Below are 22,675 nucleotides of genomic sequence, written 5' to 3' on the forward strand. Positions count from 1 at the left end.
GACTGAACTCATCAGTGGCACTTTTGATTAGCTGAGCACACCTGATTTAGTCAAGCAGGAAGGATACATAGAAGATATGCAGGACAGTGTGCCTCCAGGAGCAGGGTTGGGAAACACGGTATTAGACAATGTGCACGAGCACCTAACTTTAGAACAGTTGGGATTCATCATCGGGAGATGATGGGTAACGAGGGTATGGACAAATTGGGCATTTCAGGACATTTCATGAATCCAACGTGACTTTTTCGGACACGTTTTCCAATGAGCAAATTATTATGATTTCAACGAATGTTTTTATGAACGAGACCTTAATCCTTTTGGTCTCAGAAGAAAATGCAAGGGGATTTGGTGAAGGTTTTTAAAAGTTTAAAAGGGATTAACAAAATGGACAATAGAATATGTATTAAGATGAACTCTGGGAGAATAACAACAGCAGGTAGAACTGAATCAAAGAAAATTTTCTTTCTTTAAGATTTTCACTCAGAGAGTTATCATTGCATGTAATACTTGACCAGTATTGATACTGGAAGCAGAAACCCTGAATGGATTGCAGAGAGATTCTTAGTGGATAGTACAGCAGATCATAGGCAGTATGAGGCTTGTTAAAATTATTTAACTTACTGTGTTCAGATGTCCTGTGCCCATATGTATGACCGTTGTGCAGATAAGAATTGTAATTTGTGTCTCACGAATGAATTTAGAAATCCCCTACGCACCAGAAAATGGGGATTTGCGCGCATGCACACTAGAAAGCAGCCAATTTTGACAAATACGGATTGCTCTCAACCTCCATGTTAGAGCACGGTCATGTTCATTTGCATATAGAAACACCCCTCAATTAACCATATATGGTAGGTAAACGTTCATTTAAAGGCCATACGAAAATAGGTTGCGGCACCAAAACATATAAATAATACAACGCACTTATAAGGAAATATGAGAAACCTTTCAGAAACAGAAATATAGGTGTTAGTTAATGAAGTGGGGTCCAAACAATAAGGACGTTTTGGATCACTTAATGCAAGCAAAATGAAAAAAGTGTTGCGTGGGGGCCTGCTTTTGTAGGATTTCAAGTACGAACAATACGTTAATGCTGAAATTATGCATGAAAAGTTGTATCGTGTCTATTGACTGTTGACTGTGTTGTGGTTTCCCTATTGTATCACTTGGTACCATTGTAACAACCACCCTCTACTATAAAAACTATGTGCGTATCTCAGGTTGCTCTATCTGTGAAAGTTAGAGGGTGAAGGATTAATGCACAGGCATGTTGTGGTGCATTTTCCTGAAAGATTGAAATCATTTACAGAAAAAAGTATTGGATGGATGTCAGACTGGAGTGTTTAACAGAAAGCATTACAAACATGCAATGTACAGTTTGTTTTATCCATTGTAATTAGTGGTACACATGTATAGTATCACTATAGTAATGAATGCTTGACATCGGTTTTCAATTTCTGAACTCATACTATTGATAAAACACTAGACTGTATTATCTGTAAGTGTACACACAGCCATTTTCTCTTCAGGTAATACAGTACTGTTATTTATGAGCGTTAGACAAATAATTACTTACCTCGGACCCTCCAGAAGTAATACAGCAGAACTGAGAGCTGTTGCTCAGAGCAGATCATCTTCAGGGTCTCTTACTGAAGGAGGCTGAGTCTGTGTGTGCCAGCAGGAGTCACAGGGAGGAGTGAGAGAGGCTGGATACTAATTAAGGACTCAGTGTCCCTTGGTGTGAATCTTCACTCAACTGAGTTACTACTCTGATTACACATTTCATTCAGAGGTTTCAATCACTACAAAACATCCTCCACTGACACAGGTCTTCCTCCTCAGGGAAGGTGAGGTAGCTGAGGAGGATTTTACTTTGGCCTTGTCAGTTGAGAGTGAAAACAAAGAATTTATATTATTATAGTTTACATCTTAATAATAGAGGAATATTTTCAACCTAATGTAATATAATCATGTGAAATTATTTTGCACAACACTGGAAGGACATAATTGAAAAAGTATTACTTGTTACTTCTTGTAGTTTTTTTGGTTTATCATTGTAGGTAAACCTGAAATTAAGAATTAAAAAAGAAGTATCATACAACAGTTATTTCAAGTAAGTATTCGTTATTATATAAATCTAACTGCAAAGCTGCATCATTGCCATATGCTGTCCTATATGTCCTAAGTGGCTACAGCCATTCTCTAAAAATGTCTACCATACTAATGCAACTGACACAAGAGGTGAGATAAGGTAATTCCAATTTGCCCCTCTGATCAATAAAAAGAACACTCCATGCTAAAAAAAGACAGAACAGTCTTTACAGATGGTGACAGGTGAGCTGTGGTGATGCCTTTTGTCGGGGTGAATGGATGAGTGATAGAACGCTTAATGCAGGAGCGATATGGACAGCTGTGAGTGGGTGCTCGAAAATGAGCCAAGAATGGGAGGGTCAAGGGCTAGGCTCATCAAGTCGTTAAGTACTGAGGAGGGGCTCTCTCCATTAGTGAATTGTAATTCTTTATCAGCAAATTTACCTGTTTAGAGTGGATACCTCAATGAATTATTTAATCTTTTACATACACTGTAGTTGGGACCTTATGTTAACTTGAAGGGTTTCTCTCTGAATGGTTCTTAACAGCAGTAAGTTATTTCACAGCCTTGTTAAGCATCTGCCACTGTGACACTTGCCTCTGTGGAAAGGCTGTCAAAGTGAAAATGATCTGAGCTCTCATCACAGTCCCTTGGTGCTTGGTTTATGTTTTGACTTTTGTTAGCCTATAATTTGGCACTTCAGATATTATAGCTGTTAGGATGATTCATATTTTATTGGCATGATCACTTCTATGGAGTAGGATCTTCCAAGATCAACAGTGTAACACAATATAGTATCTAATTTCATAAGGAATTAATAATTGTGCTTTTAAATTGTGTCTTTTAAATGAATTTACTTTCAAATAATTTCTTTTTCTTTTTTAAAATTCTTTTTCTATGCTTTTCCCCCTTTTTGTGAATATTTTGGAAAGGCCAACTATACTGTAGGCTTGTCTCACCACCACAAACACTGCACCCACATAGGAGCACTGAAGTGAATGCAGATGCAATCCCCCCGTTCACTGAAATGTAGCTACCAGTCTGGCTATTTTCGCACTGCAGGTCACCTGGTGCCCTGCAGTGGAGTGGAGGATAGGCCCTCCTCTGCTGACATTATCCGAGTAGCTCACATGCAAGCGACTACTGAACCCTGTCCCTGGTGGAACAAAGCCAGTTTGTTATAACTCTGTGAGCTCCGGTTCATTGTCAGCTGATAACATAGTTGTGATCAAATCTGGGCCATATAACATAGCTTGCGCTCAAATCAGTTTTGAAAAACCACTCCTTAAAACTGGTTTGCAGTTATTTATATGGATATATGGTAAATGTATAGCATGTAATATTGATTTGACAACTTGTTGAAAGCAGGTTGTGTGACACATAGCACAGCAAATTATAATGGTATATTTTATATTGTTACCCCACATAGTAAATATAGAGAGAAAGCATAATCTGCACCTCTTCATGATGTTGAATATATCCATTTTATTGATTATACAGGACATAATTCTGTAAATAAAACATTACTCATACACACACATACACAAACTGCTATATCTTACCTTTGCATAAAGTTTTGTGGACAGCTGTACTTTACATGAAAGAAATACAATAAGGTCAAATGCATGTTATATTTTGTGCGTGGCAAAGTTCTCAAAAACAGATTCCCATTAATATCTGAGATCATTTGCATTTCATATTGAGCATACAGTTTAGGTGGTTTGTGATATGATGACATTTTGTAAGTGAAAATAGTCTTATCACAGCAGGTTTAATCTTGTTAAAGTGAAATATCATAATGGAAATAACACTGTGGGACTTTAAGGACACCAGCACTATGTGAAGCCTGGTAAAAAAAACCCCTCCTGTTAATGAGAGTTAAATAGAAAATGTGACCCATCATTTTTGTTGTGTGACAACAGCATATGGAGGATGTTAACCACCATCATCACTTTCTAACCACTGACCCTTGAACTGGCATTTCATACCCCACATAAGACAGTGATGAGACCAAGTATATGTTCGTCACTCTGTCTTTTTTTATGGGGAACAAAACCTTTACCGGCAGGTCACCTGCTACACTTGATCCTACACAAATGGCAATGACTGAATGTGCCTCACAAGCTGTGCTTCTCAATCAGCTGAAGGCACTCAGAAGGAATTTCACAGGGCTATCTTTGTGCTGAAGGACAACCAAAAGGAAACAATGCAATGTCAACAAGATGGAACTGAGGGTAGAGTTTTCACTGATAGGTGACCTTGGCCTTGCCTTGGTCCACATTAGGAGACAGCTGCAGCCCTGCATTACATTAGCACTGTCGTCAAGTGTGTCCAAGCAAAGATCTGATATTTGTGATATTTGGCGCTTGCTGCCCAGTTTATCCTGCTGATTTAACAGTCTGTATTTAGACTCCAGGCTATTGGTAACTTTTTATTGTTGCTGATGCTCCCATGAAGCCTGGGTTATAGAAGCCTGTAACATGATCACTATACATTTTAAATCTGACACAAACACTTCTGAGCCACCAGTGTAAACGTGATTATTTTCAACAGATTCACCGAGATCTTCATTATCTTTTTTTCAGCTATGTACCTTCAGAAATACATGAAATTCATTTTGAGCATGGTCAAAACCATGACTTTCAAAATGCAGACCTGTTCCAAAGCATATACAGGATGTGGGCCTGAAACAATTGTCAGATATGACGAGGTGAGGACCATATCACCCAAGATCCAGTCACAGAATTCTCCGTTGATAGGCAATGGTTTGCTGAAAATAAAGAAGGTAACAACAGCCAATATCTGCCCACTAAATCTTTCTTCCCAGTAGAAACAGATTTCCCTGGGGATTCCAAGCTTCAGTCCTGGAATCCCATAGGATTTAAATTCAGAACCAACTGTTATTCTGTTAAAAGCATATAACTATAACTGCTTCACAAATAAATATTTGATCATTAACATTTCTAACAACATTAGTTACCTATTAGGTGTGAAAGCTTCTGGTTTAAGTGTTATCATTTTTCTTGCGATCTTAAGGAAGACAGACATTTGAAAATTACTACACTTGGGATTATTCCAAAATATCCCATATATGGAGACAGCTGATATTTACCATATTTATTTATTATTATGTTTCCTTAAAGGTTGCAGTTATAATTACTGTTTCTTGAATATTGTACAGTATTGGTGACTGACACTTATGTATTTATTTTACCAAATGTGTCCTGTAATTGATTCTGTAGTTCAGCTGTGCATTACTTTGGAGGAGGATGCAGTCATGTGTGGTACTCTAGGGTGCATGTACCTGATGTGTAGTTTACTTTCTAAATGCTGGATGCTCCTTTCTGTGCCCAGTGTGACATCTGTCTGAAAGTCACTGCTACAAGGAATCCCTAATATGGATCAGGATGAAAACCTGGCACTGGTAAGACTCTCCTCTGTGATTTCTGTATTGCACCCCTTCTCTCTAGATCTGATTGGTCCTGCTCTTGAACACACATTGCATACAACAAAAAGACAGCCACTGTACACCCCCTCCATCCTGCACCCCATCTGAGACAAAAACATTCCACCTCCATATTTGGGAGAGAGGCAGCCTTTATAAAAAGAGAACAGGGTTTGGAGGCAGACAGGTCACTGCAGAATTAGACGGTAAGCTGTGATGTAAATTCACTATGGGCCATTACCTCACACTTACTCAATAAATGTAGATACATCACAATATTTCAATCTAAAACCAGCACTCAATAAGAAAAAGTGACCAAAATTTTGCACTCTCTCGTCTCCAGAATCAGTCCCCTAAAAAGTTACTTTCAAAATTTCTTTGAAAGGACTGAGACTGTCTTTGTTCTGTCCACAGGGCTGTCACTCCACTGATCTTCACTGCTGGGGTCACATTAAGGTAAGACCCACCAGATTCAAAATAATTGTGTTCAAACAGCTAACAGGAGTTTTTTTGTTAAGAGGTTAGGCATTGTATGTCTGGGGACATGGTACAGTTATGCAGGGTCATTATTGTTGAAATCGGAGGTAAGACACTGGAGTTCTGAAACTTACCTGATTTATTTCGGCAAATACCCACCTGTAGAAGTGAATAAAACAAATAAGTAAAAAAAAAAAAAAAACCATCAGATAAGCACCCTACTACTCAACATCCTGTCTTCAGAGTGAATCATAAATTGTTTAGTGTACATGCTTTTGCATTTACAGTCTAGTTGATGCAAAAATAACTGTATATGAAATTACTTTGTGTAAGGTAAAGCATGGGAGATGCCCAGATGAAAGAGTTTGGGGCGGCAGCCCCATACCTGCGAAAGTCGGACAAGGAGCGTCTGGAGGCCCAGACTCGCCCCTTCGACATGAAGAAGGAGTGCTTTGTCCCTGACACTGACGAGGAGTATGTCAAGGCTACCGTTCTTAGCAGAGATGGAGACAGAGTTACTGCTGAAACTGAGAGAGGGAAGGTAAGGTTTATCAATCTTTGCTAATGAGCAATGATAGCAATACATAACTGACATCTTGCCTGAGAAATTTAATTTTTTTAATCAAAATGACATCTAGGATGTAGCCAATATTACCTTTGCACCTGGCAAAATTCCTTTGTAGCCATTTAAAAAACAAAACAAAACTGTGTAAGACAATTGACAGTTCAGTAGGTTCAGTAGTGTCCTGGATGTTGGTCTTTTAGGGAAAGATTTTAAGAATTTAACAGTGATCTCCTGAAAGGTGTTGCACTCAGCCATATTATTAGTCATTCTGAAATTAAACTTTAATTATGCAATGCTTGTCTTTGCTGCTACTGGTGAGTCTGAATTGGCTGTTTATAGATAAATGCTGTGATGTTTTTATTTGAAAGCTTGGATAATGTGCTGTCTGTTGTCATGTAACTATTTCTGTACTATTTCTCAGACTGTAACTGTGAAGGAGGCTGAGGTCCACCCTCAGAACCCGCCAAAGTTCGATAAAATTGAGGACATGGCGATGTTCACCTTCCTGCATGAGCCTGCTGTGCTGTATAACCTCAAAGAGCGTTATGCAGCCTGGATGATCTACGTACGTGTGTTTATTTATTTTGCAAAGGCTCTTATCCAGCAACGTACCAAGGCCTGTATGGTGGACACATTAAACTCACAATACAACAGCGACAAGCACATAGTTAATGCATGGTCAGTAAAAATGTAAGCGTCAATCTTAAAGACAGTGCTACAGTAGATGCATACAGAAGTAACTTTTTAGTTACTGTAGTAACAGTAACAGTGTTGACATATCATATTTCTATTATCCTTAAGAATACCACCAGCATCATACTAATGTGCTCATAGAACCTAAAGATGAGCTATAAGAATGTCATGACCTCATGGCTCCTTACAAAAGGCTTACATTTCTTTGCATCGTGCTCACACACAAAGTGCCAATCAGTGATAGGATCCAGTTTCACCCATGGTTTGGTGTGATCATGTATTTGGCATTAGGTGGAGAATACACCTAGCCAGAGACCACGCTGGGATGTAAAATCTGATGGTTAACTAACAGTAGGGAGCTGTGCCTGGGCTGCCCAGTAGACTGGCAGCAGGGTCTGGAGTATGATGTGAGTTGCAGTCAGAAGGTTTAAGACCAGCCAAGCAACAGTGTTCTGAATTAGATTAAGTGGTCTTTTGGTGCTAGGTGCAAGCAAGCCAGCAGGGAGCTGCAGTAGTCCAATAGTAAAACAGAATAGTAAAAATGACCTTGGTGAAAAATGGACTCTCTTATGTACTTGAGGAAGACCTTGTAGAACTAGGGTATCAGAGGTATATTTTCTGTGATGGAGAGCTTGAGAGAAATACATAGGTTACAAACACATTGGTTGTAACATTGGTTGTTTGCACTCATCCAGAGTTAGTGAAAGATGTAGAGAGGCTGAATTTAAAGGTTATGGTTCCTCATCCAGGTCTCAGCACATACAGCAATGTGAGGGGACCAGTGAGTCAGAGAATGCTTCACTCATCCTCACTTGATATAAACACCCTTGAATAATAACGCTGAAATAAGTATGTCTCTGATATTTACTGTCAACTTTAGGTTTCATTTTCTGTTTTCCTTTGGAGTTGGAAAAAAACAAATTAATATAATCTACAAAAATGGTAAATATAAAATCTTGAACAGCCTCAGTCTCTGAGAATCAGTCGTACCTTCTCTTGCAGACCTACTCTGGCCTGTTCTGTGTCACTGTCAACCCCTACAAGTGGCTGCCAGTGTACAATCAGGAGGTGGTCGTTGCCTACAGAGGCAAGAAGAGGAGTGAAGCTCCTCCTCATATCTTCTCCATCTCTGATAACGCCTATCAGTACATGCTGACAGGTAAACTCACATTATTAAGCCTGGATGAATAATATAATTTTTTTGGAAGGGAATTCTTTCAGATTTGTTCTGTCTCCAAAATTGATGTTCATGGGAATTAAACTGGTTAAAAGTTTAAATATGAGAAACTGTATGGCAGTGAAGTCTACATTATGCCAACCATATCACTCTTTTCTCTTTCAGACAGAGAAAATCAGTCTATTCTCATCACGTAAGTCTGCCCTTCCTTTTGTTGTGGTTTCAGTTTAAATCTGTATTTCATCAAACCTAATCTAGTGTACTGTGCAATCAGATGACTTTGATTTTTGATTCATGTAGTTCTGCTTCCATAGCCATGATGTATACCTCAGAAAATCTGCCACCATTCACAAATTTTGTAATTGCATTTTGATAAGAAACTAACTGAAGAAGACAGTAAGGGTCTGGACTTAGTTTAAAGCAATGTAATTAGATTAAGTGGCTAATTAATCACACACTACAGTTCACGTATCTACATTTTAGTATGTTTTATGGTGTAAAAATTAAAAATGATTAAATATATGAGCAATAACAGCAGGGACAGAATTATTTTGATGCCTTGGCTCAAAATGCAGCTAAACTGGTTTGCAAAATTGCTAAAAATTGAAGATTAAAATAAAGAAAGAATACAAAATTTTTCATTTTCAAATGTTTCATTTTCGAATGAAGAAAGAATACAAAATTTTTCATTTTCAAAAGTAACTGTATTTCTTCTGTATTGCCATTTTTTAAGCAAGCTGGCGGTGGCAATACAGAAGAAATACAGTTACTTTTGTCTCTTATGGTTTGACTGTGATGAGTATTAGGTATACAAGTGAGCTGAGCCAGCATGCTCATAGTCACTCTCTGTTGTACTAGAGAAACATGTAACCACATATTACTGAGGTGGCCACACTGGTGATATGGTGACATAGAATAAGGCTGTAAATCCAAATGCATTGTGTGCAGCGACCTCCTCCGGACTAAGAAATCTATCTGCCACATTTTCCTATAATTCAAATGAATAAAAGAGGGTTTTCTCTCCAGTGGAGAATCTGGTGCTGGGAAGACTGTGAACACCAAGAGAGTCATTCAGTATTTCGCAAGTATTGCAGCTGCAGGACCCAAGAAGGACGCTGCATCTGAAAAAAAGGTGGGTCTGACTTGGCATTTACCCTTGTCATAACCCAAAAGCAAGTAATACACAAGTCATCCAGATATTGGTAATCACTACACAATGTATGTCTGCTTAACTGCTGTCTTGCCTGAAAGCCTGGGTGTTTCTTCTCAGGGCACCCTGGAGGATCAAATCATCCAGGCCAACCCAGCCCTGGAGGCCTTTGGAAATGCAAAGACCATCAGAAATGACAACTCCTCAAGATTTGTAAGTATCTTATGGCTGCCTCTGCAAAGTACCTATTTATGTTTTATGTACAACTAATAAACAGAACATATACTATGCTTTTTTTAAAGGGCAAGTTCATCAGAATTCACTTTGGGGCAAGTGGAAAATTGGCTTCTGCTGATATTGAGACTTGTAAGGAAATCCGTCCTATATAAAATGTCCTATATTACTATACTGGGAACTACTTCAGTAATCACGCCTTTGATGCCTGCATGGTTTATTCCTTTCCAGATCTTCTGGAGAAGTCTCGTGTGACTTTCCAGCTCAAGGCTGAGAGAGACTATCACATCTTCTACCAGATCTTGTCCCAAAGGAAACCAGAACTGCTGGGTGACTAGAACATTGTTTTATATACAAGGGGTTTCTAAACAGTTCTATACTGCAGCTTACATTCACACTAACAGAATGAATCTGACAACTCTGTTTCCTATTCAACAGAAATGCTGCTCATTACCGCCAATCCTTACGACTACGCCTTCATCTCCCAAGGAGAGACGACAGTAGCCTCTATTAATGATTCTGAAGAGCTGATGGCCACTGATGTGAGTTACAAACAGTGGTGTAATGAATATACCAAATATACTACATAACCACACATACAAACTAGTCATTCCTATCTTTGTTGTTCATTGTGGTAGATAGATAATTCCTAATATGAACATGATGATTTAGTCAAATTTCAGCAGAATTTCTTTGTCTCACATACAGGAAGCCTTTGATGTGCTGGGCTTCACTCAGGAAGAGAAGAACAGCATTTACAAGCTGGTTGGTGCCATCATGCACTACGGCAACATGAAGTTCAAGCAGAAGCAACGAGAGGAGCAGGCAGAAGCTGATGGCACTGAGGGTGAGTTTGGCTGTTGCCTTTGATAAGTGCATACAGGTGTCAGGGCTGATGTTTAATGCAAAACCATATTTACTAAGAAAGTACAAGTCTTACCTGAGCCAGTTCTGTTGTTCCTGATGGAGATGTTGACCTTTTCATCCTTTCCCTGCAACATTAACATCGACATTTACTGAAAGAGAAAACACTTTTACGCAAATGATTTGAATATCAATGACAGACCAGTTAATTTAAATAGGCTATAATAAAAGATTTACTCTTAGAAATCGTTTTCAGTTGTATTAATAAAGACTGCTGTCCCCAGAAAATACAGTATCTCCCCCCTAAATGTTGAAAATAACAGATTTTCATGATGAAGTCCAAATGAAATGTGAAATTTTTAGATTTCATCAGGATTTTGACAGAATTTATATTGTCAGCTGAACTGAATGTGCAGTAGGTATTTAAAACTATAAAATGTGTAATGTCTCTGTAAAATGTATCTGTAATTCATATAATTTTTTGTATGTTCCAAAAATTAAGGAGAAAAATCTTGAATTTCAATTAAAACAAATACAGAACAAATTGTATTACCTAATGTTATACATTTGTCTTATAGATGCTGATAAGGCTGCCTATCTGATGGGTCTGAATTCTGCTGACCTCATCAAGGGTCTGTGTCATCCAAGGGTCAAAGTAGGGAATGAATGGGTCACCAAGGGACAGAATGTCCAGCAGGTAAGAGTTAGACAGTCTCACTTTCAACAAGGGAGAAATAACTGAAATAATTCAGGGCATGCTCATGCAAAAAATATGTTGAGAATTTAGTATAATCCAATACCAAAGTAACCTTTTTAAATATTTCAGATATCTAGCTACTTGTTAACATTAATGAATAGTAGTCGTGGGCTGCAAAATGTAGAATGGTCACTGAGAAATATGAATTTTGAGGCAGCTAAGGAGTGGAAAAAAATGTTTATTCGTGACTTTTTGCTTTGTGGAAGAAGTGACAGTACAAAACACAATTTATCCATGAACTTTTTGTGACCATCCTACAGAAAAGTGTTTATAGTATCAGCAGAAGAATAGAAATAAGGAAGAGAAGAAAGCATAATTTTTCCCTTGACAGTTGAATTTCCATGTGAACTGGGACCATGCTATGACTCATCCCAGAGATGAGAAAGGATTACGGCTACTAGTGCAGAGTCAACTTTTACTTTCTTTGAGAACATCTAGACTACTGATTCTCAATCCTGCTCCTGGGGCCCCCTGCTCCGCACGTTTTCCATCTTCCCCTGCTTTACCTACCTGACTGAACTCAGGAACATTTGATTAGCTGAGCACACCTGATTTAATCAAGAGCATGTTAATCATTTCAATCAGGTGTGTTTGGAGCAAGGATAGATAGAAGACATGCAGGATACGGGGGTTCCAGGAATAGGATTGAGAAACACTGATTTAGACTGATGGTGTTGTAGATAAGAAAAAGGGAATTGACTGCAAAAGAATTACAGTGAATTTATTTAGTGGTACATGTGTATGTTTCCAGGTAGTGCAGCATAGACAGCAGTGATCTGTTGAAGTCAATTATGTTTCTATAAAGAAACCATTGCCGGCTAATGGGAGAACTGTGCTATGCCGCTGTTGGGATCTGTTTGGATCTGTTTGGATCTGTAGCTTGGACTAACTGCAGATTTTGCTTTATAAATGGTGTATTATGTTTTAAATGTAACTGGTTATACAGCTGTTCATGAATAAGGGGATTCTTCCCATTATTGGTAAATTGATAGCATCTGCAATTACACTCAATCTTTCTTTGCAGGTGTATTATGCTGTTGGTGCTCTGTCAAAGGCAGTGTACGAAAGAATGTTCCTCTGGATGGTGGTGAGAATCAACCAATCTCTGGACACCAAACAGCCTCGCCAGTACTTCATTGGTGTGCTGGATATTGCAGGATTTGAGATCTTTGATGTAGGTTACCAGGGAATCTTGTTTACTACGCTTAATTATTAAGTACAAACAACTATATTTATTAAAGGGAAATGCATAACCTTTAAGTGGTAAAGAAAATGTATTAAACTGTTTCACTGTATTTTATGGTTTGCTTACTGTATTTTACTTCTACTGTAGTTCAACACCTTTGAGCAGCTGTGCATCAACTTCACCAACGAGAAGCTGCAGCAGTTCTTCAACCACCACATGTTTGTGCTGGAGCAGGAGGAATACAAGAAAGAGGGTATTGAATGGGAGTTCATTGACTTCGGCATGGACTTGCAGGCTTGCATTGACCTAATTGAAAAGGTGGGTGAGTGGTGGTGGCATATCTGATATTGCTTTCTGCTTTTATCAATGACAAGTTTCTTGTTATCTTATCCTCAACTCACCATTGTACTGTATGGGCAAAAAGATATGTGCTAGGCACAGGCTAGAGAAGATTTTCTTAGGTGCATTGTTTTGCTATTATCACAAGTAAAGTAATTGTTTAATTTTAAAATAAAAAATTCAGATTAGATTGCACAAGAATTATACATCTTGCACCTTACTGATGCATTAGCATTTTGGATTTCTTTTGTTTTCCTCCTTCAGCCCATGGGTATCATGTCTATCCTTGAAGAGGAGTGCATGTTCCCCAAGGCCACCGATGCCACCTTTAAAGCAAAGTTGTATGACAACCATCTGGGGAAATCAAACAACTTCCAGAAGCCCAGGATTGTCAAGGGGAAACCAGAGGCCCATTTCTCCTTGATTCATTATGCTGGCACTGTTGACTACAACATTATCAACTGGCTGGTGAAGAACAAGGACCCCCTGAATGAGACTGTTGTTGGGCTGTACCAAAAGTCTACTATGAAGTTATTGGGCATACTTTTTGCAAACTATGCTGGTGCAGACTCTGGTAAGAATTACAACAAAGTTCTTTTTAAAAATAGGTATGAAGACATAGTATGCAAAACACTGCGGAATATGAATACTAAGGGCAAGTACAAAATACAGAAGAAAACAGTGCTGTTTATTTTGCTTAGAACTGACAGTTGAATGTCTAAAAGCTGATACTGTTATTTACCAGGACCTCTCATTTGTGTAAGTAATCCCAGTAACATGCCTGCATGAAATTTTGGAATTGTTGAAAACACATTAAAACAAATACCAATGGAACTGCAACACGTTTTAGCCATAATTTTGCAATAGATAGTATAACTACTAGATAGTATAAAGTCAAAATTTATTGAAAGTAATTAATAAAAATGACTGAAAGTAATTAATAGTAATGAGTAATTAATATTATGATATTTTTTGTAGCAATGGAACAGCAATCAGGAGGTGGTAAGGGCAAGGGAGGTGGAACAAAGAAGAAGGGTTCCTCCTTCCAGACTGTGTCTGCTCTTCACAGGGTAGGCCTGCAAGATAATTATATTCTTTAATCTGTTCAGGTCATGTGTTTCAAACTTTCATCAGATAAGGTGACTTTATTGCACAAGACCTTAATGAATAAGGTGGGTATGATGGAAAGTTTTAAAGTTGTTTCATTTTACCTTTTGCGTGTTCTTGTCACAGGAGAACCTGAATAAGCTGATGACAAACTTGAGGTCCACTCACCCTCACTTTGTGCGCTGCATCATCCCCAATGAGACCAAGACTCCTGGGGCCATGGAGAATCCACTGGTGATGCACCAGCTGCGCTGTAACGGTGTGCTGGAAGGCATCAGGATCTGCAGAAAGGGCTTCCCCAACAGGATCCTGTATGGGGACTTCAAGCAGAGGTAGAATGATTAAATTTGATGTGTCGCTGATGTTGTTATCATTTCCTTTGATAGTGCTTATAGTTAAGCATTCCCCATTACAGATACCGCATCCTGAACCCTGCTGCTATCCCTGAGGGACAGTTCATTGACAGCAGGAAGGGTGCAGAAAAACTGCTGGGGTCTCTGGATATTGACCACAATCAGTACAAGTTTGGACACACTAAGGTAGCTACAAAAGTATACATATTATGAATTAGTGAAAAGCTTTACACATGAGATAACTAATAAAATTTTACATTTCAACCCTTAAATGTTAATCTGACAATGCAACCCACACTTGAATACTGGAAATGAATGAAAAATATTGAGCTTTGCTTCATTTAACATACACGTTCTAACATGAGTGAAGGATTGTATATATATATGTATATTCATATTTGTGATGCAGTTTTATTTACTCAAAAAAACAGCACAAGCAATGTGAAATAGCTTTTATACATACTCAAGCAAGCACATATTTATCTGCATCTCCAAAATCATCAACCAAGCAGTTCTTAAGTAAAATAAATTCCCCCTTAACAAAAAATTGAGAGATTGCTCATTCTGAGACACTGAATCCATTCAAAAACATTCAAGGCCATACACCACATTATGTTTTTGAACATGAGTTTAAAACCAAAGTAAACAGATGACCTTCCCTTATAATATAATTCTGCAATGCTGGCCCATCACTTCCTACAGGTATTCTTCAAAGCTGGTCTACTGGGTACTCTGGAGGAGATGAGAGATGACCGTCTGGCTCTCATCATCACTGCAATCCAGGCCAGGTCCCGTGGTCTTCTCGCAAGAATTGAGTTCCAGAAAATTGTTGAACGAAGGTCAGGATACTGATGCTTAAATCTATCAGTTCCATTTCAGGTATTGAGAGTGTTATATCTAAAATGTATGTGTGATGAAACATAGGGACGCCTTGCTTGTGATCCAATGGAATGTCCGTGCCTTCATGGGTGTGAAGAACTGGCCCTGGATGAAGCTCTATTTCAAGATCAAACCTCTGCTGAGGTCTGCTGAGGCTGAGAAAGAGATGGCCAATATGAAGGAGGAGTTCCTGAAGCTTAAAGAGGCATATGCTAAATCTGAGGCCCGCAGGAAGGAGCTTGAAGAGAAAATGGTCTCTCTTCTCCAAGAGAAGAATGATCTGCAGCTTCAAGTCCAGGCTGTGAGTTTTGGATTTGTTAATGTAAATGTGTAGGTGTGAGTCTGCAAACACAATCACTTCATCCCTACTCTCTGAATCACATGACTTGACATGTCCATAGGAACAAGATAATCTCTGTGATGCTGAGGAGCGATGTGAAGGGCTGATCAAGAATAAGATCCAGCTTGAGGCTAAAATCAAAGAGCTGACAGAGAGACTGGAGGATGAGGAGGAAATGAATGCAGAGCTAACTGCCAAGAAGAGGAAGCTGGAGGATGAGTGCTCTGAGCTGAAGAAGGACATTGATGATCTGGAGCTCACTCTGGCTAAAGTAGAGAAGGAAAAGCATGCCACTGAGAATAAGGTTAGTGTCTTTACATGTCTCAAATGTAGAAGCAGATGGTTTGTGAGACAGTCCATTGACTCTCTGATTTGTGTTTTCAGGTGAAGAACCTGACTGAGGAAATGGCAGCTCTGGACGAAATCATCGCCAAGCTGACCAAGGAGAAGAAGGCTCTTCAGGAGGCTCACCAGCAAACCCTGGATGACCTGCAGAGTGAGGAGGACAAAGTGAACACGCTGACCAAGGCAAAAGCCAAACTGGAGCAGCAAGTCGATGATGTGAGTACTTTTCCTTGAACTAGAGTTCAGAAAGAGGAAATAGAATGCACTGTAAAATCAATTGTTGCTCATTTCTTCCATTCCATCTCCAGCTGGAGGGATCACTGGAACAGGAAAAAAAGATTCGAATGGATCTTGAGAGAGCAAAGAGGAAGCTTGAGGGAGACTTGAAGCTTACTCAGGAGAATGTAATGGACCTGGAGAATGACAAGCAGCAGCTGGAGGAGAGACTAAAGAAGTAAATGAATGTTCTCTTCTAAAGGGATACATCTTATTGAGGTTGAAGTGGTTACTAAATCTCCCACTTTTTCTTATTTCAGAAAAGACTTTGAGATCAGTCAGCTAAATAGCAAAATTGAAGATGAATTGGCCTTGGCTGCTCAGCTCCAGAAGAAACTGAAGGAGCTGCAGGTAAATATGTTAAGAAAACTCACCGAATACCTCACTACTGTTACAGTATCTTCATGATTTCATGACAACCTAAAATTTTCCATTGCACTAGGCTCGCATTGAGGAGTTGGAAGAAGAGCTTGAGGCTGAGAGAGCTGCCCGTGCTAAGGTGGAAAAACAAAGAGCAGACTTATCCAGAGAGCTGGAGGAGATCAGTGAGAGGCTGGAGGAGGCTGGTGGGGCCACAGCTGCTCAGATTGAGATGAACAAGAAGAGGGAGGCAGAATTCCAGAAGGTGCGCAGAGACCTTGAAGAGGCCACACTGCAGCATGAGGCTACAGCTGCCACACTGAGGAAGAAACACGCTGACAGTGTGGCTGACTTGGGAGAGCAGATTGATAACCTGCAGAGAGTGAAACAGAAGCTAGAAAAGGAGAAGAGTGAGCTTAGACTGGAGCTGGACGATGTGGTGTCCAACATGGAACAGATTGTTAAGTCTAAGGTAAATTCATAAAAACCTGTTTCATTTTTTTTGTTTAATTCAGTCAGCCGCAGTGCTTTATTTAAACAAATGTTATGTTTCCCAGTATAGTATATTTCAGTTTTTTCTTTACTCTTCAAGACAAACTTCAAGTCAGCTGCAACTATTTAATTAGATGTTATGTGTCACAGTATAGCAAATTTCCATTTTTTATTCACTCTTCAAGACAAACTTAGAGAAGATGTGCAGGACTCTCGAAGATCAGATGAATGAGTACAGAACCAAGTTTGAGGAAGGTCAACGCAGCATCAATGACTTCACTATGCAGAGAGCTAAGCTACAGACTGAGAATGGTATGTATGTTCATCTTTACAAAACAGTTCTCTAAGGCTATGTTTATGAAAATCATATTCTTAGCTGTTTTTATAAACCACTCCAGGGGAGCTTGCCAGACAGCTTGAGGAGAAAGACTCCCTAGTCTCTCAGCTGACAAGAGGAAAGCAGTCCTACACCCAGCAAACTGAAGACCTCAAAAGACAGCTGGAAGAGGAAGTCAAGGTAATATATTTACAGTAGCTGACTCTTAAAATAGCCTGTGAATTCAAACATTATGTATAAATCCTCAATCCTTAAACATATAATTACAGACAGCCTGGCCTGTACCCTTTGTTAAATGTCTCTTCCAGGCGAAGAATGCACTGGCCCATGCAGTTCAGTCAGCTCGTCATGACTGTGACCTGCTGAGAGAGCAGTATGAGGAGGAACAGGAGGCCAAGGCTGAGCTGCAACGCAGTCTCTCCAAGGCCAACTCTGAGGTGGCTCAGTGGAGAACTAAGTATGAGACTGATGCCATCCAGAGGACTGAGGAGCTGGAGGATGCAAAGTAAGGATTGAAAGCAGGATGTATTGTTACCTAATAATCATTGCAGTAAATGCGGTGAGAAGAATTAATTGCATCAGCCTGGTTGATTCCTCTTTGTGTTTCATCCAGGAAGAAACTGGCTCAGCGACTGCAGGATGCAGAGGAAGCTGTGGAAGCTGTGAACGCTAAATGCTCCTCCCTGGAGAAGACCAAACACAGGCTGCAGAATGAGATTGAAGATCTCATGGTAGATGTGGAGAGATCCAATGCAGCTGCTGCCGCTCTGGACAAGAAGCAAAGGAACTTTGACAAGGTGCTGTAAAATGGTGGAAATGGTGATGTTAATCTTTTCTGAATTTATAGCTATCGAAGTACCTTGTTTTGAATGTGACTCCTTGGTACAATCCCATCAGGTCCTGGCTGAGTGGAAGCAGAAGTATGAAGAGTCACAGAGTGAGTTAGAGAGCTCCCAGAAGGAAGCCAGATCTCTGAGCACTGAGCTCTTCAAGCTGAAGAACTCTTATGAGGAGTCTCTGGATCACCTGGAGACCATGAAGCGGGAGAATAAGAACCTGCAAGGTTAGGGAGTAGTCTTTACTCATACACTTTTTACAGACACAAACAACTATAAATTTATAAAATTGTAAGGCCTGCAGTTAACTGTGGATGAACATTTGTTTTGTTACACAGAGGAAATTTCTGATCTCACTGAGCAACTTGGTGAGGGAGGAAAGAGCATTCATGAACTGGAGAAAATAAGGAAGCAGCTGGAGCAAGAGAAAACTGAGATCCAAACTGCACTAGAGGAAGCAGAGGTGGGAATCTGTTGAAAAAGCATTTCTATGTTTGTGTACTTTGTGGCAGAAAGCAAAATTCTGTATATAACTTTGAATGAGCTAATTCAATCAAAAGAAACATATTGTGAGATTAATGTAAATTTTTTCTGACAGGCATCTCTAGAGCATGAGGAAGGGAAGATTCTGAGAGCCCAGTTGGAGTTTAATCAAGTAAAGGCTGACATTGAACGCAAACTGGCTGAAAAAGAGGAGGAGATGGAACAGGCCAAGCGAAACCAGCAAAGAGTAGTGGACACCCTGCAAAGCTCACTGGAAGCAGAAACTCGCAGCAGGAATGAAGCTCTCAGGCTGAAGAAGAAGATGGAGGGAGACCTCAATGAGATGGAGATACAGCTCAGCCAGGCCAACAGGCAGGCAGCCGAGGCCCAGAAGCAGCTCAAGGGCCTCCACTCTCACCTGAAGGTATTTTAAGACTTTTTACTATGTTATTTTCCGCGTGAGCAACATTATCTATTTATGGCAATTACAGTCACGTCAAGGGCATATGTTATTGAAAGATGGTATTAGCATTTTGTTTTAGCCATATTGTTTTGTATAGGTAACATTTGGATCAAAGTAGGATTACACTTAAATATAAATCCCCTCTTTAAATCCCCTCTGTTCCAGGATGCTCAACTGCAGCTGGATGAATCCCTTCGTGCCAATGATGACCTGAAGGAGAATATTGCCATTGTCGAAAGGCGCAACAATCTGCTGCAGGCAGAACTTGATGAGCTGAGGTCTATGGTAGAACAGACTGAAAGAGGCCGCAAACTGGCTGAGCAGGAACTGCTGGATGTCAGTGAGAGAGTACAGCTTCTACACTCACAGGTAAGATGAAAAAAGTGGCCCATTGTGGTCCATTTGATGGTGTATCTTTACAATTAAGATATTCTAACTACCTGCTATATTTGTCTCTTTAAAGAACACCAGCCTGCTCAACCAGAAGAAGAAGCTGGAGGGTGACACATCCCAGCTTCAGACTGAAGTGGAAGAGGCTGTACAGGAGTGCAGGAATGCTGAAGAAAAAGCCAAAAAGGCCATCACTGATGCTGCCATGATGGCAGAGGAGCTGAAGAAGGAGCAGGACACCAGTGCTCACCTGGAGCGCATGAAGAAGAACATGGAGCAGACCATCAAGGACCTGCAGCACCGCCTGGATGAAGCTGAGCAAATCGCCATGAAGGGGGGCAAGAAGCAGGTTCAGAAGCTGGAGGCTCGTGTGAGTGTCAAGTTGCTTATGTCAGTGAAAGGAATATTTACGAAAAGACACATTGAATGACGAAGGTCAGTTCTTGTGGACAATGGTTGCATTGTGTGACATTTACAGGTGAGGGAGCTGGAAAATGAGGTGGAATTAGAGCAGAAGAAGAGCAGTGATGCTGTGAAGGGAATCCGTAAATATGAGAGACGCATCAAAGAGCTCACCTACCAGGTACTGTCTGATTGTGCTTTGTTTGGTGGGCTGTATATTTTTCTAGAACTAATTCACGGATTATGATACCTACACACTAAAATCACAGTGTAGCTATGACCATGTACCATTTATTGTTTTTCTCTTTGCAGACTGAGGAGGACCGTAAGAATTTGGCCCGTCTGCAGGACCTGGTGGACAAGCTGCAGCTGAAGGTCAAGTCCTACAAGAGGACTGCAGAGGAGGCTGTAAGTGTCCCCTTGTGTTCAGCACACTGATGTAGCAGCTGCTGGATGCATTTGACAGCAGTATCTTTAAGGCCAGGCTTTCATTGTGTGCTGACTGTGCACCGCGACTGTGTCTCAGGAGGAACAGGCGAACAGTAATCTGACCAAGTTCCGCAAGATGCAGCATGAGCTGGATGAGGCAGAGGAGCGAGCCGACATAGCAGAGTCTCAGGTCAACAAGCTGCGCGCCAAGAGCCGTGATGTGGGCTCAAAGGTTTGTGGCTTCTATTCTTTACTGAATCAGAGTAAGCAATCCCACATTTTTCAAATTACACCTGCAATAGTATAGTAATTAAAGTTCACACACTACTGAGTCCTTTAATGTAACTGGAAAGCACCACACTGCCTATTTTCATCTTTTGGCACTTTGGCAGTGTTAACCTTCTTGTGTAGTGGGACATTTTTTTGCAAAACGCAATATTTTGTAGATAAAAGTATTGCATTATTTTCCAACATCCAAACTTCCTACAGTATAATGACACAACACCTATGGTATGGTAAAGAGGTCATGGACGCATGAATTATACAGAGTGTCTCTGGGTATCTCGAAAACCCTGAAGGCAAGTTATCAAAAAACCTGAATGCCTTGTCTTGTGTTGTTTAAACTGGGCAGTTAAAACATAAGCAACCACACACCTTTATTACTTCATTATCTCCCTATTATGCACTTTGCTGCATTTCACTGGTTTGCAGTTTACTAATCAACCAACAAGATTTCTGGTAACTGCCAGAGCGTACCATGAAGAATGTGCACTACATTTTTCGAGCCAAGGGACAGTCTTACAGCTAGAGCTCTTGTTCAAGTTCTCAGTAAATACTTAATCAGAAAGGCAGATGCTGGGTTTTACAGAGTATTTCAGAACTTACCTTACTTGCCTGTGCCTTGTATCTAAAAACTTACTATATGATGTGCCAATGTACTTTTTTGAGCTAGCACAAACTCTTGTGCCTGATTTCTTCAGCATAACACCATCTTTTTATTATAGAAGACCAACTACGCATCAACAGAAACTCACTTCGGATTTTTGTACACATCATAACTATTAAGCTGACATGTTTTAAAGAGGAAACTGATAATTTCATAACATGTATAACAAAAATTCTAATAACATCATGTAGAGTGGTTTGCTATTTTGTATTTGAGGTAGTGTATTTAGAAGAAAGGACTTATTGAAGTCCTATAAATTGTAAGTAATTCTGTGGTAGATATGGATTTTGTCAATATTGCAGCACTACAGACTGAGACTGTGGGGCAGAGATGGTGTTGGGTGTGCTCCATAGTTGATAAAATAAAATGCAGTTCCCGTTCTCCTCGGAATTTTCTGAGTATGCCATGGCATGCTAATGGAGGAATAACACTGAAAGAACCTGATGTGAGACTTACTCTAGCAACAGCACTTACATACTTTGAATATTCTGAGTAGTTTTATACCAGATTATTTTTCCCTCATCTGAGTTTCAACCTCTCTGTCCATCTTTCCCTCTTTCCCCTAACAGAAAGGGCATGAAGAAGAGTGAAGCTCTCAGATGGACCTTTCTGAAACCTCTTGACTTGCTGTGTTGTAGTTTTCCCATGTCCCCTTTCCTGTAATTCTGTAGAATAAACTTAATTTGCAACTGAACATTCATGTGCTGTTTATCCTATTTTAACAGTGGTGCATCACTGGCTTTCATTTTTCATATATATTCATTTCATTACTTCTGTGATTTGCATTTTCATTTTAAGTGCTTATTATTCATAGTATGGGTTTTAAATCTAATATTTCAACAAATAAAATTTACATCTAAGTTTCATCTACATTAAAAGTTACATCTAAGATTCATATAGAAATAAATACATTTAGGTATTCTGAGCCCCCGAGCTTGATGCTAATTCCACAATGTGCATACCTACAAACTTTCATATAGATAAATTCTCACACTATGCAAAACTAAAGAAAACACCAGATTGGTGAATTTGTAGTTAGTTTACTGAACAAAAGTGACCATCTGTAATACTTCAAATGACCATATTTACAATTAAAAAAAAAAAAAACATGTCAACTGACCTGTTGTCAGGTAACTTCTCAGATATTAGTTAGGGACTGTCAATACAAGTTAATACAAGTCAGATGTACTAATACTGTTAGAGTTAATGTTAATGTTAGAGTTACAGTTAAGTAAAGAGTGATTTTCCTGGTCAAAGT

The 22,675-nt window shown here is 39.6% G+C and overlaps 1 protein-coding gene across 1 annotated transcript; it reads left to right on the forward strand.

Moving 5' to 3' along the window:
* Positions 1 to 5,728: 5,728 nt before the first annotated feature.
* On the forward strand, positions 5,729 to 22,111 carry LOC118769540 (myosin-7-like). Its single transcript, XM_036516673.1, has 39 exons — positions 5,729 to 5,743; positions 5,952 to 5,993; positions 6,348 to 6,555; positions 7,001 to 7,144; positions 8,275 to 8,431; positions 8,615 to 8,642; positions 9,476 to 9,581; positions 9,720 to 9,812; positions 9,902 to 9,965; positions 10,065 to 10,163; positions 10,272 to 10,375; positions 10,542 to 10,680; positions 11,276 to 11,394; positions 12,479 to 12,628; positions 12,788 to 12,958; positions 13,244 to 13,553; positions 13,958 to 14,049; positions 14,213 to 14,418; positions 14,502 to 14,625; positions 15,142 to 15,278; positions 15,364 to 15,619; positions 15,720 to 15,962; positions 16,043 to 16,219; positions 16,312 to 16,457; positions 16,540 to 16,630; positions 16,722 to 17,111; positions 17,317 to 17,443; positions 17,530 to 17,648; positions 17,777 to 17,973; positions 18,082 to 18,265; positions 18,366 to 18,531; positions 18,643 to 18,767; positions 18,903 to 19,211; positions 19,416 to 19,619; positions 19,714 to 20,010; positions 20,119 to 20,223; positions 20,355 to 20,450; positions 20,569 to 20,703; positions 21,987 to 22,111. Exons 3-39 carry the CDS (start codon positions 6,355 to 6,357, stop codon positions 22,005 to 22,007), a joined length of 5,832 nt encoding a protein of 1,943 aa, XP_036372566.1. The 5' UTR covers positions 5,729 to 5,743; positions 5,952 to 5,993; positions 6,348 to 6,354; the 3' UTR covers positions 22,008 to 22,111.
* The last annotated feature ends 564 nt before the right edge of the window (positions 22,112 to 22,675 follow it).

The sequence above is a fragment of the Megalops cyprinoides genome, chromosome 2 (assembly GCF_013368585.1).
Source record: "Megalops cyprinoides isolate fMegCyp1 chromosome 2, fMegCyp1.pri, whole genome shotgun sequence".
Taxonomy (NCBI): Eukaryota; Metazoa; Chordata; class Actinopteri; order Elopiformes; family Megalopidae; genus Megalops; species Megalops cyprinoides.

What these genes read in the sequence shown, in the direction of transcription:
- LOC118769540 (XM_036516673.1), top strand. Translation starts at nt 6,355, where the DNA reads ATGGGAGATGCCCAGATGAAAGAGTTTGGGGCGGCAGCCCCATACCTG. An exon ending in AGCATGCCACTGAGAATAAG is followed by an intron (nt 15,963 to 16,042) that starts GTTAGTGTCTTT and finishes TTGTGTTTTCAG; the next exon opens with GTGAAGAACCTGACTGAGGA. An exon ending in GGAGAATAAGAACCTGCAAG is followed by an intron (nt 18,532 to 18,642) that starts GTTAGGGAGTAG and finishes TTTGTTACACAG; the next exon opens with AGGAAATTTCTGATCTCACT.